This window comes from Periplaneta americana, chromosome 11 (assembly GCF_040183065.1).
Source record: "Periplaneta americana isolate PAMFEO1 chromosome 11, P.americana_PAMFEO1_priV1, whole genome shotgun sequence".
In the NCBI taxonomy this organism is placed as follows: Eukaryota; Metazoa; Arthropoda; class Insecta; order Blattodea; family Blattidae; genus Periplaneta; species Periplaneta americana.
Window position 1 is genome coordinate 6,801,016 of NC_091127.1, and position 18,773 is coordinate 6,819,788.

Below are 18,773 nucleotides of genomic sequence, written 5' to 3' on the forward strand. Positions count from 1 at the left end.
ACAGGATGCGAAACTTACTGAGTTTCCCGTAACACATATTAGAGGCGCTGTTGTAGAAATTTATCTTGCTGCCATCTGTTGGGAGGAGGGGCGTTATTACATCTAGCAGCGCACCAAGTAGCGAAAAGAGTAACTAATTACTCCATGCATTTAGCAGCGCACCTGGTGACGAAAATGTTAAACTGTGCAGAAAGTATTCCCTCCCACCCTCATCGATATTCAAAACTAACCCAATTTAAAATAAAACATTTACATTTTTATTCCTCACAGCATCTTCTACTGAAAATTCTTACAGGAGCCAACAGGAAGATAAAAGAGACGATCTATTTTACACTACCCAATTAAAATATAACCAGACAGAGACAAAAAAAAATAAAACAAAAGGTTAGATAATTGGGATTGTATTCTTTGGGTAATTTATTGTACAGCACAATGGAAAAGTCTGCAAGAACTACTTAGATAGTTCAATTTATTATATTACTATTACTTTACAATACATTCAACAACACTATTTTTACAACGTCCATAAACATCACTGTTTAACATAACTGTTTATACACACGTAGTATCACTTTATGTTCACTTATTAGCAAGTTTCTGTCTGCCATCTTAGTCTCTTCGAGCAATATCTCGAAAGGATAAATAGAGAACTCTGGGTAATGTACCCAACACGTAGTTCTAATGTTCACCACCTATGACGTTGGGCGCTGATCATCTTATTTCAGCCCCCCGCCACCAGATGGTGCTGACGCAGTTTCGCATCCTATTATAAATTGTTAGTGGTATGATCTTGGAGTCTTTTTTGGGTGCTTAGAGAATCTGAAAATACAGCATATATGATTTGTGATCACTTGACGCTCTGTAGAGCAGCGTTTGGTATGTGACGTAAAGTTCGCAGCCCAAGATGGAATAATGATGAGACTGGTAATGAAATAATACGAACCGCTTTATTCTCCTGAAGCCATAACATGTTTGCTTTGTCACGAAAGTAAGTCTCGGGTCAAACATAGGTGACTGTTCTTACTGATGGCAAGGCGGATACTCCGATGTGAACACCCTGAGTTTTTACCCTCGCGATGCCACAGCAAAGGACACTCCGCTCTACAGAGGTCATCGTTACTTGATGCTTCTTTTTTCTGTCGTTCTAATTAACACCGCCATGCGACTGTTAAATGCACGCTAAGCAATCACTGAGTTAACAGTCCACTACTTTTTGTTGCCTAGCAACCTGTTCCGACTTTATAATATTTTACAGCACATCCCGGAGTGATGAAACGGTGCGAGCGTACCACAGTTAACCGCTGGACGATTTCAGATGGTAATTGGCTTAAAAACCAGGAAGAAAACATTAACACTGCATTCCTTCTTGCAGCTTGTCCTAGCTGAAGTTCAGTTTTTCATTACATAAACAATTTTTTTTCAATTCACTGCAGGCTAAAGCAAGGAGATGCACTATCACCTTTACTTTTTAACTTTGCTCTAGGATACGCCATTAGGAAAGTCCAGGATAACAGAGAGGGTTTGAAATTGAACGGGTTACATCAGCTGCTTGTCTATGCGGTTGACGTGAATATGTTAGGAGAAAATCCACAAACTATTAGGAATTTTACTTGAAGCAAGTAAAGAGATATATTTGGAAGTAAATCACGAAAAGACAAAATATATGATTATGTCTCGTGACCAGAACATAGTACGAAATGGAAATATAAAAATTGCAAATTTATCATTTGAAGAAGTGGAAAAACTAAAATACCTTGGAGCAACAGTAACAAGTAGAAATGACACTCGAGAGGAAATGAAACGCAGAATAAATATGGGAAATGCCTGTTATTATTCGGTTGAGAAGCTTTTATCATCTAGTCTGCTGTCAAAAAATCTGAAAGTTAAAATTTATAAAACAGTTATATTACCGGTTGTTCTGTATGGTTGTGAAACTTGGACTCTCCCTTTGAAAGAGGAACAGAGGTTAAAATGTTCGAGAATAAGGTACTTAGAAAAATATTTGGGGTTAAGAGGGATGAAGTTACAGGAGAATGGACAAAGTTGCATAACGCACAACTGCACGCATTGTATTCGTTACCTAACATAATTAGGAACATTAAATCCGGACGTTTAACATGGGTAGGGCATGTAGCACGTTTTCCCTTCTACAATCTATTAAGTCCACATATTGAAAGTTTAAATTTGTACTTTATAAGTCCTACAGAAGTGATGTTTTCCCCTCTGCAATTTATTAAGTCCAGATATTGAAAGTTTAAATTTGTAAGCTGTAAATCCCACAGCAGTAGTGTTTTTGCTTCTTCAATCGATTAAGTCCAGACATTGAAAGTTTAAATTTGTAAGTTGTAAATCCCACAGCAGTAGTGTTTTTCCTTCTTCAATCGATTAAGTCCAGGTACTGAAAGTTTAAATTTGTACGTTATAAATCCCACAGAAGTAGTGTTTTTGCTTCTTCAATCCATTAAGTCCAGATACTGAAAGTTTATTTGTACGTTATAAATCCCACAGAAGTAGTGTTTTTGCTTCTTCAATCGATTAAGTCCAGATACTGAAAGTTTATTTGTACGTTATAAATCCCACAGAAGTAGTGTTTTTCCTTCTTCAATCGATTAAGTCCAGATACTGAAAGTTTAAATTTGTACGTTATAAATCCCACAGAAGTAGTGTTTTTGCTTCTTCAATCGATTAAGTCCAGATACTGAAAGTTTATTTGTACGTTATAAATCCCACAGAAGTAGTGTTTTTGCTTCTTCAATCGATTAAGTCCAGATACTGAAAGTTTATTTGTACGTTATAAATCCCACAGAAGTAGTGTTTTTCCTTCTTCAATCGATTAAGTCCAGACACTGAAAGTTTAAATTTATACGTTATAAATCCCACAGAAGTAGTGTTTTTCCTTCTTCAATCGATTAAGTCCAGATACTGAAAGTTTAAATTTATACGTTATAAATCCCACAGAAGTAGTGCTTTTGCTTCTTCAATCCATTAAGTCCAGATACTGAAAGATTAAATTTGTATGTTATAAATCCCACAGAAGTAGTGTTTTTGCTTCTTCAATCGATTAAGTCCAGATACTGAAAGTTTAAATTTGTACGTTATAAATCCCACAGAAGTAGTGTTTTTCCTTCTTCAATCGATTAAGTCCAGACACTGAAAATTTAAATTTGTACGTTATAAATCCCACAGAAGTAGTGTTTTTGCTTCTTCAATCCATTAAGTCCAGATACTGAAAGTTTAAATTTGTACGTTATAAATCCCACAGCAGTAGTGTTTTTGCTTCTTCAATCGACTAAGTCCAGATACTGAAAGTTTAAATTTGTACGTTATAAATCCCACAGCAGTAGTGTTTTTGCTTCTTCAATCGATTAAGTCCAGGTACTGAAAGTTTAAATTTGTACGTTATAAATCCCACAGCAGTAGTGTTTTTGCTTCTTCAATCGATTAAGTCCAGATACTGAAAGTTTAAATTTGTACGTTATAAATCCCACAGCAGTAGTGTTTTTGCTTCTTCAATCGATTAAGTCCAGATACTGAAAGTTTAAATTTGTACGTTATAAATCCCACTGCAGTAGTGTTTTTGCTTCTTCAATCGATTAAGTCCAGATACTGAAAGTTTAAATTTGTACGTTATAAATCCCACAGCAGTAGTGTTTTTGCTTCTTCAATCGATTAAGTCCAGATACTGAAAGTTTAAATTTGTACGTTATAAATCCCACAGCAGTAGTATTTTTGCTTCTTCAATCGATTAAGTCCAGATACTGAAAGTTTAAATTTGTACGTTATAAATCCCACAGCAGTAGTGTTTTTGCTTCTTCAATCGATTAAGTCCAGATACTGAAAGTTTAAATTTGTACGTTATAAATCCCACAGCAGTAGTGTTTTTGCTTCTTCAATCGATTAAGTCCAGGTACTGAAAGTTTATATTTGTACGTTATAAATCCCACAGCAGTAGTGTTTTTGCTTCTTCAATCGATTAAGTCCAGATACTGAAAGTTTAAATTTGTACGTTATAAATCCCACAGCAATAGTGTTTTTGCTTCTTCAATCGATTAAGTCCAGATACTGAAAGTTTAAATTTGTACGTTATAAATCCCACAGCAGTAGTGTTTTTGCTTCTTCAATCGATTAAGTCCAGATACTGAAAGTTTAAATTTGTACGTTATAAATCCCACAGCAGTAGTGTTTTTGCTTCTTCAATCGATTAAGTCCAGATACTGAAAGTTTAAATTTGTACGTTATAAATCCCACAGCAGTAGTGTTTTTGCTTCTTCAATCGATTAAGTCCAGATACTGAAAGTTTAAATTTGTACGTTATAAATCCCACATCAGTAGTGTTTTTGCTTCTTCAATCGATTAAGTCCAGATACTGAAAGTTTAAATTTGTACGTTATAAATCCCACAGCAGTAGTGTTTTTGCTTCTTCAATCGATTAAGTCCAGATACTGAAAGTTTAAATTTGTACGTTATAAATCCCACAGCAGTAGTGTTTTTGCTTCTTCAATCGATTAAGTCCAGATATTGAAAGTTTAAATTTGTACGTTATAAATCTCACAGCAGTAGTGTTTTTCCTTCTTTAATCGATTAAGTCCAGATACTGATATTTTAAATTTGTACTTTATAAGTCCCACAGAAGTAGTGTTTTTCCTTCTACAATCGACTAGGTCAAGATAATGACAGTTTAAATTTGTACGTTATAAGCAGGCTTCGAGACTTCGGACCCAATAGAGCAGTTCAGTGAGAAATCCGCATAACGGCGTACTGAGTATAGTGGTAAAGCGTACAGTGAGTGGGGGTACTGTAGAATGAATGCCAACAAATACGCAAAGGAAAACGCTCTGAATTTGAAGGTTCTGACGAATAATTTGGTTTTCATACAAACTGTGTCTGAAACTATTACACGGTTAGAAAAATCAGAGCAAGAGATGCCGGAAGCCCTCAAATTAGTTGAGGAAATGACGCAGAGAATTAATGAGACACCAAGTACACCGGTTACTGAACGTGTAAAACAGAAGTGGAAATCAATTTTATGTAAAAATAACGGATATGGAACATTGTGTAACATAAACAGCAAATTAGTGGACATAGAGTCACCCGAGAATAAAGGACTGTCTCTTAGAGACTGCAATGATGTTAGGTTTCTTCGTCATGCGAAGTAGAGCGCAGCTTGTCACAGTACAAACTGTGTTTGGCAGATAACCGAAAAAGATTTACGTTTGAGACACTGAAAATGTATCTTGTAGTACATTGCAATTCGGTACTGTAACTGCACTTCCTAAAGACGACCAATAGGATAAATGAAGAAATTAAAATTCATACATGTTTATTTCCACCATTAACACATTAACACATTAAACAGAAATGCTTATAAAAGTCAGAAGAATAAATGCTTTTCACATTCTTTGACATTGTCATTGTGTAATGTATATTTACTTTCAGAATGTAGGCCTACATATGTGTGTTTCCCCATACTACCGTACTCTATTCTAAATAGCAACGTTGTTACCTCAACACATCTCTACCTTTCACTACCTGCAGCGAGTCAACAACCTACAGTACATGCACAGTAAGCTTATTTCATCGGGTCCCAAGTCTCGAAGCCTGGTTATAAGTCTCGCAGAAGTGGTGTTTTTCCTTCCTCAATCGATTAAGCCCAGATACTGAAAGTTTACATTTGTACGTTACAAGTTCTATAGAAATGGTGCTTTTCCTTCTACAAATCCATAGAAACTGGTTTGTTTCCCGACAGAGATTATGCGAGATTATGGGTTAAGAATAGAAACACTCAATGTTTCGGAGTTCATGTTGGTATCATCATCTGGGAAGAAAAGGAAAGTTCAGTGAAACTTGTGTAATTCGAATCTGAAGGGCATAAGAAAAAATTCGAATTATGGAAAAATTCGAATTAAAAAATGGTACTGCAGAAGGCAAACTACAGGTGTACTGTATGTACTATGTATTACTATAACATTTCAAGACAACAGGGTATTATAATACAAGAAAATATAGTGCTGTATAATGATAGGCCTATTACATAAATACAGTACGGTACAGTAATTAGTAAACATTTTTGCACAACACATACAGTAGTTAAAAAACATACCTTACTAGGCCTTTGTTAAGTAGGATGTGGTTTCAGTCTGCTTCTTTTTATTGATTTGCTGAGTTACTGTAAAGTCCTCCAGTTTATTTAATGCATCAAACAGAGAACCATGCACATTTTGGTGTCCCTGAACGAATCTTCTTAGCTCTTGGAAGTGAAAGATGGGGTTTCGGAGTTTGTGAAAAGCAATGCACAGTGACGGTTTTAACTGAGTACGGTAACTGTACTTTCGAGGTGAATGACACTCCAAGGGTTGTCAACCCGCACTGGGACCACTTTCTCCGAAAAGGAGATACAATGTATTCCCGGTTCCAGTCTCCAACCCCTATGGTCAGGTCAATTTGTTACAGTACTGGCTCGTTCCGCCTTTGCCACATTTCACTGTAAAACTCATGTCCATTCTGGATTTTTTTTCTTCGAATTAAACAAAATTATGTTGGAATAAAAGACGATATTTATGCACTGTTTCCATAGGAAATTCAAGGGGACAAAGGAAAACTTCGAAATAAAGAATAATTCGAATTAAAAACGTTCGAATTACACAAGTTTCACTGTATATCCTAACAGTTTACCTTCCTTGCCTTCTCGTATATCTCCAAAATGTTGGAAATTCATCTTCGTCCTATATGAATTGCGTGCATCTTTCAACCTACAGTACCTTCGTGTTTCTTTCCTTTATTCTTTCTTTTGTTCACTTTACATTTCTTCATTCTTTATTTTTCTTCCTTCCTCTTCTCCTTCCCTCCTTTTCCTTGTCCTAGTTTATCTCTGTCTCCTACGTCGTTCTTCTGACGAGGGAGTTCCGCTACTCGTGTCTTGTATTATCGTTTATACTCCGCACGGGAACGTGACGATCTTCCCTCATCCCCTTCACCAGTTAACTGCAGGCACGCGCAAGGGATAAACCCTTAGCCGAGTTGCCAATTCTTGAAGTCATTGTGATTTGCAAATATTTTTCAAACTGTGTTCCGTGAAACCGCGATTTTCAGCAAGACTATATTATCAACAGTAATCTCACTAGAGGTTTTGATTTATCTAGAGAAAATCAAAACTCGAGTGGGATTTAATTGACTATTACACGATTAGAAGAAAGTATATAAAGATTAGAAGTAACAAAGTACTCCAATACAATAAAATATTAATTGGCTTATGAAAATACAACTGTCTTCAAATGTATCAACTATCGAACCTGACGATGTCATATCCAGGCCTTGTACACTGGTTTCTGACAAATATGTACCATCTCAACATTACGCTAGATGGCAGTAGTGTTTTATGATTATGTTTTCTTGTTACCGGTATCAGTTGTGCCAACTATGGAATCATCATTGAACTCTGTGGACTGTTACTAGTCAAGAAGGCATTGTTGATTAAGTTTCATTTTTATTTTTATTAAAATGCAACATTCCACTTCAATTATCCGAATCCCAGTAATCAACGTCACTTTACAGATGATTTTGAATAAATCTTAATATTAAACAATCTCTGATACGTTACTATCCATAATATCATATAGCAGAAGCTATAACATAACCTAACTAATATACTGTACACAAGTGTTAGAAAAGTTTTAATTAACGACGATGACATAAAAAATAAACATGAATAATTTTAAAAGGAATAATTATTGAATGTACAATTTTCAAATTTGAATGTGGTTGGTGGTTCAATTGATGTTATATTGGACGTGTGCATAATAGAAGTGAACTCGTTGATTTAGGCCTACATGGTGTTTTCAACTTATTCAGGATTTCCGAATGAATAATTTTAAAAGGAATAATTATTGAATGTACAATTTTCAAATTTGAATGTGGTTGGTGGTTCAATTGATGTTATATTGGACGTGTGCGTATTAGAAGTGGAACTCGTTGATTTAGGCCTACATGGTGTATTCAACTTATTCAGGATTTCCGAATGAATAATTTTAAAAGGAATAATTATTGAATGTACAATTTTCAAATTTGAATGTGGTTGGTGGTTCAATTGATGTTATATTGGACGTGTGCATAATAGAAGTGAACTCGTTGATTTAGGCCTACATGGTGTATTCAACTTATTCAGGATTTCCGAATGAATAATTTTAAAAGGAATAATTATTGAATGTACAATTTCCAAATTTGAATGTGGTTGGTGGTTCAATTGATGTTATATTGGACGTGTGCGTATTAGAAGTGGAACTCGTTGATTTAGGCCTACATGGTGTATTCAACTTACTCAGGATTTCCGAATGGTGCTCTTCATTTATTTGTAAATCGGATTTCAGAAGATGCATAGGTATGATCAGTGATTTTTATTAATTCTTGTTCTTGAATGCCAATGCGAGTCACATTTGAAACTGCTGTGCATCGACTGGAGTGATTTGTAATTTTATATATATATTTTTTGACGTCCAGACCAGCGCAGTTTCAAATGTTGGCAAACAAAGAAACAAATGCTAGGGACGCGATAAAATTAAACAAATGCTAGGGACGCGATAAAATTGTGCGATAAGCAGCCATGATTGGTTGAAATACGTCCTTTCGTACCGTTTTATTGGTCAAAAGTAGTATGACGTAGTAAGAGTGTAATAGTCTTTGTAAATATACCTTAATTTATAATTACTAAAACAAAATTGGTATAAAAAATGAACAAACTTATTTTAAAAACACTTTATATTTATATTTTCAGTAATATATTTTGCCTAAATAAACAAAGAAAGGAAGAATTATAGCCTTTAATAAGTGTTAAATTCTCATGTCATTGAAGTTCCAGAATTTTATTCTTAATTAAGGATGTTGCGCTGGTAAAATTTTCGGAAACTGTGATCATTGAACAGCAATTTATATTCGGAATATGTATTATATGACTTCCTTGTGTTAAATTCTATCGTACCAGGTTCACATGTTTCGACCTTTTATGGGTCATCCTCAGAACTGGTCGTTGTTGGTCTTGGCGCCTCTTGTTTTGTTTTCCTGTGAGGTTGTGTTCGTGTGGTGTAATGCAGCAATTTATAGTACAAGAGAGTAAAATTAGATTTTATCCGCTTCGCCTAGGGTGATAATTTCCACGAGCGCATAAAATCTGTTTACTCTAGTGTGCTATACAATATTTTATTCATTAGGGGGAAGTCTTCCAGCGCCGGTCAGCATACAGTACCGATCAGTGTGTGTTTTTAAATACCGACAACAATTAGCAGGACGCGAAATGTAGTGGACGTTACTTCTAACAGTCAATAATCACTGGTAAATAATTCAAACTTAAATCTACATTCATTTGTTAACAAAGTCCGTTGAAAGACTTTTCTCTTTGCTGTGGCGTGAATCGACTAAATCTAAATTGACTGACACCAAGGCAATTCGGTAAGTATCGTTATAAATCTTGTTTCATTCGATTCAGTCATGATTTATGAATTACTTTTGTGCATGATCCATGTTACATATCATATTGATGCTATAGAAAAAAATATTATATGTTTCGCTGTGTGTCAGCCAGTACCGGTCACCTCTTGATCTTGCAGTACCGGTCATATTCTTCCATGTTAGTTATGTTCGTTTAATATTTTTATAGGACGTTTATGATTCCTCCAGTGATAAATAGACCTTCCAAAGGAAAATGGCATCCAGATTCTATGAAACAGGCTGTAGAGAAAGTGTTAACAGGCCAACTTGCTAACCGCAAAGCTGCTGAAATATACAATATCCCCCAAAGTACGTTGATTGATCATATTTCTGCCGTAAAAAGAGGTAAGGAAATTACATTCACTCATGCACTTGGCCGTTTTAAACCCACGTTCAATGCCGAATTCGAAGATGTTCTATTGGATCATGTGAAAGATCTATCTGATAGATTATTACCACTCACAAGGAAAGAGTTTTTGAATCTAGCTTTTCAACTTGCTGAGGCCTTAAAAATTCCTCATAAATTCAACCGTGACAAAAAGACTGCTTGTAAGCAATTTTATTATGATTTCATGAAACGGCACCCGAATTTGTCTCTCCGTACTCCTGAATGACAAGCCTTAATAGATCAATTGGGTTTAACAAGCCACAAGTCAATCGATTCTTTAAGAGTCTTACAAATCTAATGGAAAAACATGTATTCACCCCTATAAAATTTATAACTGTGACGAAACTAGTGCCACTACTGTACAAAGACATATCTAGAAGAAAAAAATAATGAAAAGTTGAAGAGAGAAGTCAAGAGCCTAGTGCGTGGGAAACGCCCCCTATCAGGAAAATTCTTCCCAAAAAGCTCAAGAAAGAAACTAAGAAAAATGACGAAAAGGAGGAAACTACATGTATTTTTTGCGGGGAATCTCATGACGAAGATTGGATCCAATGTTCTTCATGCCAAATGTGGGCTCATGAAGCCTGTGCCAGCACTCCTGAGACATCTAACACGTATGAATGTGATTCTTGTCAAAAGTAATATGTGACCGGTACTGCCTGCCAATTTTCTGATTGTATCGATTTTATGGACATTTAATTTGTTTATGTTTTGTATTAATATTAATTTCTGAATTTTTTTGTAATTACCATTGAGTTCAATAATATATGTACTTACATTATATCAAAAAAGTGTGTCAAAAAGTTGAATGGTTTCTTATTTATAACCCAAAAACCTTAAGGGGTCGGTACTGCAAGACTTCCCCCTACTGGTATGTAAATTTAATTTCAAATTGTAGGTCTTTTCTTTGTAATGTATTGTTGGCGAAGAAGTTCATATATATTCATTTTAACTATGCTAATATGTTGGTTGTCATGTAGAGAGTGATTTAAAAACATTTAATTCACTGCTGTAAGTTAGAAAACTTTTAAGCACTGCTGTGAATAATGTCATTATTTACGTGAAATAAAGACCAGCTGTAGATTACCTGACATTCGCCTTACTGTTGAGAAAAACCTCGGAAAAACCTCAATCAGATAAATCAGCCAAAGCGGGAACTGAACCCACGCCCGAGTGCAACTTCGGATCGGCAGTCAACTCAGCCAACTGAGCTACGCCAGTGGCTCTGTATTAGTTCTGAAGTTATGATTTTTAATGTAAAGTGCGGCATTGGCTATAATAGCTGTTCAGTGGAAAACGGCATGAGCTTTTTTTTCTACTTCGCAAACTACGAGGCGTGTTCTTAAAGTAAGTTCCGTTTTCAATTATAGCCATCGCATCACTGCAATCGTTATTTTGCGCATGCGTGTTTTCTTCTTCAGTTCTCAGGCAAGCTGTGCATGCAGTTTCAGAGCTTCAGTCCGTGTGTGTGGTTAGTTGTGATCAGTTGAAATGTTTAAAGTGATCGAGCACCCCGCCGACTGTGAGATGCGGTCTGTTATCCGTTTCTTGAATGCGAGAAACATCAAACCAGCTGACATTCATCGTCAACTTTATGAGGTGTATGGTGATGATGCCATTAGTGATGGAATGGTCAGGAGATGGCCACACACAGCTCGTGACGCCCAAAAACTCATCTCGAAATTTGGCTGGGAACAAATTGACCATCCCCTCTACAGCCCGGATTTGGCTCCAAATGACTTTCATCTCTTCCTGCATCACAAGAAGTTCCTCGGTGGTCAACGTTTTGATGGCGACGATGAAGTGAAAACAGCAGTGCGGGAGTGGTTCGCATAGCAGGCGGGAGAATTCTACAATGAGGGGATAGAAAGACTTGTGCCACGACTCGATAAATGCCTCAATAATGGTGGAGATTATGTTGAGAAGTAATTGAAGTGTGGGGAATACAATGCAACAAAAATGGCTTGTAAATATCTTCCCGTTTACTTACTACACCCTTTTGGAACTTACTTTAAAAACACGCCTCGTATATTCCTTAAAACCCTTTTCCTGGTAATTCCGAAAGTGCTGGATAGAATCGAATGAAATTTTTTCTGCATTCTTAAACATAATGTACAAATCAGGCCAGAATATTTCCGCAAGTTTATTTGCTGTTGGCGATATCTCTTTCGCGTACTGTTCACATACTGTTCGACGAAGTAAATCACGTATAAAATCGTCTATCTTACCGAATTCTGTTTTAGTTTATTTTCTCTTTAGTTGGTGAATCGCAATTCTTAATTTCTATGCCCCATATATATTTTTTACCAACTCCGCCGGTTGCGTGCGATGTTAAGTGATTAAGGTTTGTACTTATCGAACTGCCTCAACTTTCGATTACTCTATGGATAGAATTTCTAACGTTAGACACAATTTTAACACTTTGTTTTGATAGCTACGCTCTTCCGCAATCAAGATATTCTGTTTTCTTCGACGGTGTTATTTGTTCTTGTCGTGATCTTCAGGTGTATCAGGAGGCCTGGCTGCAGATCATCTGCTCCAACACTCATTAATCATGGCCGGAATAAATTAGACATATTGAAGTGCACAACGGTATAAAATAACACGTCGACAAATGTCTAAAAAGACACTGAGAACGAGTGAAACCCAACAGGTAGACTTAAATTTGGCAATACTGGGATCTATTGTACAGGGACATCATTTTATTTTTACTTCAATTTTTATTGTACCTGAGTTTTTGAATGTACTTCACTTCCACCCCTTCTACTAATGAAGTTCAACCGTCCTCCACACAGATCCATGACCGCATATAGTAGCCTTACGGTCATAGTAAACAGTACGTTCCAAAAATATGTTCGCGTTTTCAAGTGACGGAAGAGCTTTCAATATTGAATCATTTTCGCACAGGTACTGTCGTCCATTTGCCTACGTCGTATCCCGGTTTCCCCCCACCAGTTTTATTCGCCAGCTAGTGACTGGGCTGTCTTAGCTCTCTTCTGAAAACATTAATTTCTGTTAGGAATTGGACGTCTATGTAATATCATACAACTGTTTAAAATAACTTAAATAAAAGGGCCTCGTTAAGTAATTAACTGTCACGTAATTACCTCCATTTCTATGAACCTAAGACATAACCACTTGGACGGACAGTAGATAGTATGTCTGAGTAATTTTATCTTTTCGGATCGGGCAGAAGTGAAGACTGAATTTACAGTACGTAAGATACTCTTTTATAGAGCAGATACAGAATTATTTCAACATGAGTTACTAGCACGAAGAACGAAACTGGTAATTGGGATTAGGTACAATAGTCTATAGTGCGATAATATGCACATTAGAACTGAAGCCTGCATCGAAATGAACGGCCACCATTTTTAAAAATATGTTTAAATATCTATATTATGATTATATTTTAATTTAACTTCATTCTCTATATTGTACGCTAATGTGCTGTAGACAGTATAATATACACTGCATAATGAATACGTCCACATGGACAGCTCAGTTCGTGAGTAAAAACACTTATTGTTAATACTGTACTGTATTTTGATTAAACAAAAACCTAATGAAAATGATCAAACTCAAAAGCGCAATATTTCCTAGTTTACGTAAATGGATGAACTACTTTTCTTCCCTCCTATACCTAGTAAAGTGATTTGTTTGTATATTACGTCAGTAGCATCGAACTCCAGTCGTGGAAGGGGGTAGCAAACGGCGTTGAGTCAGAGGTATAGGCAAGTTAATATTAAAAATGTTAGTAAAAATAAAATGATGTCCCTGTATTTCTACCACGCGGCTAGGGATTGAGTAGAGGATGGGGGTTTATGAGGGATTACCAATTCCAAAAAGAAAGGCCGTCATGTTTTCGAGACAAGTATATCATGAGATTCTCAAAGTAGCCTACTTACCGCAGTGTTGTCCCTGTTGAGGATTTCGAGGGGTGCGCGGATGCTTGGCTTGCCCAAGTACCAATCCTCCTGAGGACTGTAGTCGGCCAGCAGGCTCAGCAGCCGAGGGACGTTCACATAGTTGTCGTCGTCGAAGTGGCAGAACCACCTGTTGAGCAAAACAGTAAAACTCGGTTTAATTAAACACACACGCACAGGGGATTGTGGGAACTGAGCTGGTTAGTGCGTCCAACGTTAAAAATAATTATACTCCACTTTTCTTTGTTAAATAACCATAAATTATGTACGAAAAAGAGTTAATTGCTGTTCAGGATCGAGGAGTGTTTTTATCAGCGTCCCACCTGGATGTTGCTGACTCACGCCGTTTAATTTGGAGCGATCGGTACAAGCCCACCGGTTGACATCGCCGCTACAGCTGTGTGCATTATACTTCGTTAGCAGGGCATTCTCGGAACGGGGTCCTTTGATCAGACAGGAATGCCTATGCAATTGCCGCCCGATACAAAGCCTCCTCCCTCAAGAATCACAAAGTGCGGGCACTTGTTACACTTACCCAGAAACAGAACGACGCTCTGCCTCACTATAATTCTTGAGAAGGAAATTTATTGCAACTGGGAAAATAATGATATAAAAGCTTAGCTTATTTCTTTCTGAGAAAACGAAAGCAATCTGAGACTCAGGTCTATTAAGTGTTGCATTCCACAGAGAGGTTGTTATCGAAATGTGTGTGATTCCTTTCTCCACCGTGCTTCATTTCCAGCTACAAATCCAACGCACTTGAGTTCGATTTCCGACGATAAAATCACAGTCTACTATATACAGTCGCGAAGCTCAATATGTAGTAAAAATGCAAACATGGATAGTTGCCCACCACTAGGATCGCTACTATCGCCTCATCATCGCAGATCTCTCTCCTAGCAGCCGACAAAATATGTTACACTTTCGTTGTGTTCTTTTGGAAAAATTAACACCTTCCTTCCATTATTTAAATATTAAATGCATAAAGTTAATTTATTATTTTAATGAAGTATATTAAATTCCACCATAAACTCGAAGATATCTGCAAGAAATAGGTTAATATGATTTTTATTTGTGCAAAACGAACTGAAATTTACTATAATCGATTCACTCCATTTCTAGCTCTCGTTACCTAAACACGGATGTTTCTTCCTCAATCAAACATAAATTACAGTTCTGTAGATTACATCCTTATTCGGGGAAGGTCTTCAATAGGGATATCTTATGCGAAGTTTTACCATTAGATGGCAGAAGCGTTCCATGCGGCACAACATGATGTAGGGCTAAATTATGCCATATGCTACAGTTGATTACGTTGTCCTGCGTGTTGGTTTTCTGAGAGTGTCAAATTATATTTATAATTATTTTGTATAACCTAGTATATTTTAATATAATTCAGCGTTTTCTTACGCCATAATTTAATTTAAATTACAATAAATAATAGCGTAAACTTGCATAATACTGAGAGATTCACCTTAAGAGATGGATGGAGAAATCTGCAATATGCAGAATATAGATACAAGTAAATTGAATATTCATGAACCTAAACCGTAACTTTGAGAACGAGGTACACGAATAAAAAAATAGGAACTTTGCCGGAGATCATTAGTATTGTAAAAATAGGATATGCAGCCACCAATGTTTTTTTATAGGGAAGGGACTATCGAGATTTAATTCCTCATATTTTTTTTCTCTATTGCAGAAACATCAAATGCAATGTTTGATAAGATGATATAATATGATCGCAGCAGTATCACGATTATTCCTGTGTTTTGTAGGTTAAGGACATGCAGTTTTGAATACTGTGTAGGATGATTTTGAAAATTTCAAGTAAAAACATGGTTTTAATTAGATTACAGCACATTAAAAACATTATTCACGAAATGGATTTCACTATGGATCGTCCTGGATAATAAACATCCCAGTTAATCGAGATTTTACCGCAGGGGTAAAATGCTGGCGTAAACTTCGGAGACTCCTAGAAGTACTGCATATAATCTAAGCTAACATAGCTCGCTGTTGACGTTGCATATGCTTTTATTAATTTTTCTTTCCCATCCTCCAAAATGAAACTGTAGCCAGCAATTCCTTACTTGAAGTATTTATTTTTGTTTAATAACTAGCACTTTCGAGGCGGAATTTAATTGGTTAAATTTTTTAAGGTTTAAAGCATATATTCAGAATATTTCGGGACCTGAAGAAAGACAAAAGACTTTCCCTGGTTTTTAAATATAAGAACACAACAAAAATTTGGCATTTTCAGTTGTTTTTAAGAGTATTTATTGTACAGTACTAACACAGTCTACTATATACAGTCGCGAAGCTTGAGGTGATTTTTTGCAAATCTCGTGATAAAGCGCTTCAAGCGGTTAGCAACTAGAAACAATAGACTGTCCACGGTCGACTTTGGACTGTGTCGTATTTCCATCGAGTGCTAGCTCGTTGCGTATTTCACATTGTTGCTTGTGAAATGTTCGTTATTGGTTGTAATGAAAATGTTAATGGCTAAAATACAATAATTGGAATAATAATATTTTACTAGAGACGTAGAAAAATTAAGTTTGTTTTAATGAAATTTATTGATCACGTTTTATTTTCAATTCTGGTGGGATTATTATTGCTTAGGCCTACTTTTTTTTTCAAAGGATAGGCCTATGTTTTTAATTATAGCTGTTAATTTTGTTGTTATTTTTATTTGTCACTTTACTAGAGACGTAGAAAAAGTCTGCTACAATAAAATTTATTGATCACGTTTTATTTCCAATTCTGGTGTGATTATTATTGCTTAAGCTCATCCCACTTTGTTAACTACGTAAGCCTACACTACAAGTACCGGTACACGTAAGGTACTCCATTAATTCATATTTCCATTATTATTGTTGTAAAGGGAAATTCAAATCAATATTTATTGGTATCATAGTTAATTATCCCTATAATCTTGAATGAGTGAAGCGATTATAGTAAATTTCAGTTCGTTTTGCACAAACAAAAATAATATTAACTTATTTCTTGCAGGTATCTTCGAGTTTATGGTGGAATTTAATCTACTTCATTAAAATAATAAATTAACTTTATGCATTTAATATTTCAATAATGGAAGGAAGGTGTTAATTTTTCCAAAAGAACACAACGAAAGTGTAACATATTTTGTCGTGTACTAGGAGAGATATCTGCTATGATGATGCGATAGTAGCGATCCTAGTGGTGGGCAACTACCCATGTTTGCATTTTTACTACATAATGAGCTTCGCGACTGTATATAGTAGACTGTGGTACTAATACACTACGTAAATCCTCAATGTTTATATACCGGAAAACAAATGCATACGCAAAGCGCATCCCTCAAAGTACACGCGCGCTATCTGTTGATGCTAGTTCAGGATATCCCTATTGTAAAACGATTCCGCACCTAATGTTAGGGTGCACAGCACTGCAGCCCAGGCGAGTGAACAAGGAAGGTAGGGCAGACTACTCCTAAAAAGCCGCATATACGTACTACAACCTGTCTCACGACACCTGATTTCTTCTTGTCTTAGGTAAACATTTGCGTACAATACGAGTGTTATCTCAAAATCACACGCATGCCAATAGGGACTCGTATAAACCAGGACGATGAACGAACACGGTCCCTCTGACATGAGACGATCTGTATTTGGAAACCTGCTGGAGGTAACTTGTCTGCTGGAAAGTACAGTTGGACGTGACATTATTAAAACAAGCGATAAACACTTCGCTGTTGTATGAATGAAATGGTGCAGAACAGGTTCGAGCGGAGAAAGCAGGGCGACGCCGTGCAGTCATTAAACCTTCCGCACTCACGCTGCAGGGGTGCAGCCCAGGGCTCAGGTAGAATGTTCGGTTTAAGTTGAGTAGTTGTCCTCCAGGGAGGAACTGACAGAATGACCTAATACGACTAAGGAGCTGATTCCTATCTAATTAAATATTATTTTTGCGTGTGATAAAACACAATTAACAAAGTTAAAAATTCCGAACATGAAGTTTCAAGTTTAAAACCCGAATTTTATTTCACATAAAAACACATATTTTCACAAAAAAATATGTAAATACATATTTTCAGCAAATCTATTATAAATACATAAATCTTGGAGTTTTTTACTTAAATAATTTTTTTACAAGAACTTTTAAACATTTTAAAACTAAATCAATTACGTAACTCAGAAGTAAGTTATCTTTTTAAGAATTCTTGGTTGCTTCGAGTTTCTAAGCGCTGTGTGGTGTATCCGTGATCCATTTTCGTAATAGTATCGCCTCAAGTTCTGAGAACTGCTAGGCAGCATATCAGTGTTATTATTAGAGAATAAATTAACATGGACAAGGAGGAGAGATCTTGCAACACATAATTATGAATGTTTATTGTTGCTAAAGATGATTTCATTCCACGCTTTGTTTGTGAAACACAACAGATAAGAGCTCGGGTATGAACATTATTTAATTTAAACAAATCTCTCGCCTCTCGCTCATGTCCATCAAGTAAGGCAATACGTCCTGTTGTGATTCCCTGTTATCGGGCTTCGTCAATCGATATCCTTCAAGATATACTGAAAGATGGTTGTTTAAAAAACGGTTTGGCTTTCCTATTAGCAAATCTAAGCTTTTTGTGCGACACCATAAAAAAAACTCGAAACATCCAAAAACCTGTTGTCTGAAACAGGGAGGTGCGTGCCGTGAAAATTAAACTAGACTCGCTACCAGGTTCAGAAGCACAATTACTAAGGGACAAATTCCAGAATGTGTTTGGGAAAAACAGTGGATATAAAAAAATGTGTAAAGTTGCTCAAATATTGGAGAGTGTGCCTGTAGGTGAAATTGACGGTGTTTGTGTTTGCGACATTCCTCTCTTTAAATATGCACGTCTGACGTCCTGTGATGTGGAAAGAACGTTTTCACAGTATAAGTCGTTGTTCAGAGATAATCGGCATGCATTTGTGATGGAGAATTTGGAGATGACCTTTGTTGTTCAC

The 18,773-nt window shown here is 36.2% G+C and overlaps 1 protein-coding gene across 1 annotated transcript in view; it reads right to left on the reverse strand.

The window, feature by feature from the left end:
- The window catches only part of fng (Fringe glycosyltransferase), a 408,217-nt gene that overhangs the window by 140,586 nt on the left and 248,858 nt on the right, over positions 1-18,773 (reverse strand). The window contains exon 6 of the mRNA XM_069838872.1: positions 13,774-13,921. Coding sequence (XP_069694973.1) covers positions 13,774-13,921 — 148 coding nt within the window. The remainder of the gene's footprint in view (positions 1-13,773; positions 13,922-18,773) is intronic.